The following is a 1,403-nucleotide window of genomic DNA, read 5'->3' as shown; positions in this document are numbered from 1 at the left end:
ACTATATAAATCAGTACTACTATTCAATACTATTATAAATAAAAAAGTATATTTGTTACTAGTTGAAGAGTAATCCAAATTATCCAAATTAAAATACTCAAAATATATATAAATCAGTACTATTATTCAATACAATTATCAATAAAAAAAGTATATTTGTTACTAGTTGAAGAGNGTGTCCAGGCCCGCCTTATACCCCTCGAACCCCCTTAACCTTATTCTTTGGCCGATCGTGTCGAGAAATTCGAGGAAGGCGGGCCCCGCGTGTTGATTGTTGTACATCTCCTCCTCGGTTCTTTGGTTGGACCTACAGTACAGGACACCGACTTTGTACTTGTTGGACAACCCCTGCTCGTCCAATCTGGCCAGCGCCTCCTCGGCGGCGGCCGTCCCCGAGCGGAGGCAACCGAGTTGCACCTCGGGCGCGACCAATTCCAACAGCTCCCTGGTGGGCACCCTGCCCTGCGGCCTTATGCCGCCCAACGCCTCCTCCGGGACGGAGCCGCGGAGCGTAAGCAGCTCCGACGCGCGCACGATTATCCTGTACTGGTTCGTGTCCTTTCGAATACTGATGGCTACGGGGCCCAACTGCTCGTCCATACCGAACCAATTCTGATGCTCTCGGCCTGGAAAGGGACACGACGATGATCTCGAATCCACCAGGTGGAGGATATTATTATTATTGCTTACCGAGGAAATACCGTCTGTAATAATGAGCACCCTCGTCGACGCTCTCGATAGGGAGCGGCCGTTTCTGAAGGGGGCAAGTGTGCTTCCAGGAGGTTTCCCCGGGCCCAGGTTCCAAAACGGCGACGCCGTACGACAGGGACGGTCTGTGAACTCCGTTGCCCGGGGAGCATCGAGTCAGCCCCACCTCCCGCTCCCCCTCGCCACCGATCTCGTTTCGAAAGAAGGGGCACGACTCCAACAAGTCGTTACCTATACATATAATTATAAAAATATGTAAAATAATATGTAAGAATATGTAAAATTTTCGACTCGAAATTTGATTTGTCGGATTTATTGGATTGGAGAATGATAATGAGAGAGGGAAAGAGTCTTCTGTCACACCCACCTCTGCCATCGCCGGCATCTTCCTCGGGGGTTTCGTCGGGTGTCGACGCTCTGAAGGAGCTCGCGGCCGAGGCGCCGGTGGCGGTGTTCCTTCTGCGCGCGAGAAGGATGCCTCTCAGCTTGGCAGCGTAGCCGAGATTGGCTGTGAGCGATTGGCAATCGTAATGGGCGAACGCCCGCCTTCTGTGCCTCTCCTCGACGTCGGCCGAAACGACGGGGCTGCCGCAGCTGCTCTCCTCCATGGCGCGTGGCGCCGCCTTAGCTCCCCACAGTCTGTGCAATTTCAATCGTAATTTCGGGCTGGAGTTGCCGGTCGGGCCGCATACTTC

The 1,403-nt window shown here is 52.6% G+C and overlaps 1 protein-coding gene across 1 annotated transcript in view; it reads right to left on the bottom strand.

Annotated features, from left to right (window-relative positions):
• Positions 1-1,403, bottom strand: part of LOC102676365 (signal-induced proliferation-associated 1-like protein 2) — a 28,861-nt gene that overhangs the window by 5,859 nt on the left and 21,599 nt on the right. Inside the window, exons 6-8 of the mRNA XM_031508604.1 lie at positions 1,076-1,403; positions 691-939; positions 164-626 (exon numbers count right to left, since the gene is read on the bottom strand). The exon at positions 1,076-1,403 is cut by the window's right edge and continues 3 nt beyond it. Of these exons, the coding sequence (XP_031364464.1) occupies positions 164-626; positions 691-939; positions 1,076-1,403 (1,040 nt within the window). The remainder of the gene's footprint in view (positions 1-163; positions 627-690; positions 940-1,075) is intronic.

The sequence above is a fragment of the Apis dorsata genome, unplaced genomic scaffold (assembly GCF_000469605.1).
Source record: "Apis dorsata unplaced genomic scaffold, Apis dorsata 1.3 scaffold_92, whole genome shotgun sequence".
Lineage (NCBI taxonomy): Eukaryota > Metazoa > Arthropoda > Insecta > Hymenoptera > Apidae > Apis > Apis dorsata.
Note: the sequence above shows the minus strand (reverse complement) of the source record. Positions and strands in the feature narration are given on the sequence as shown.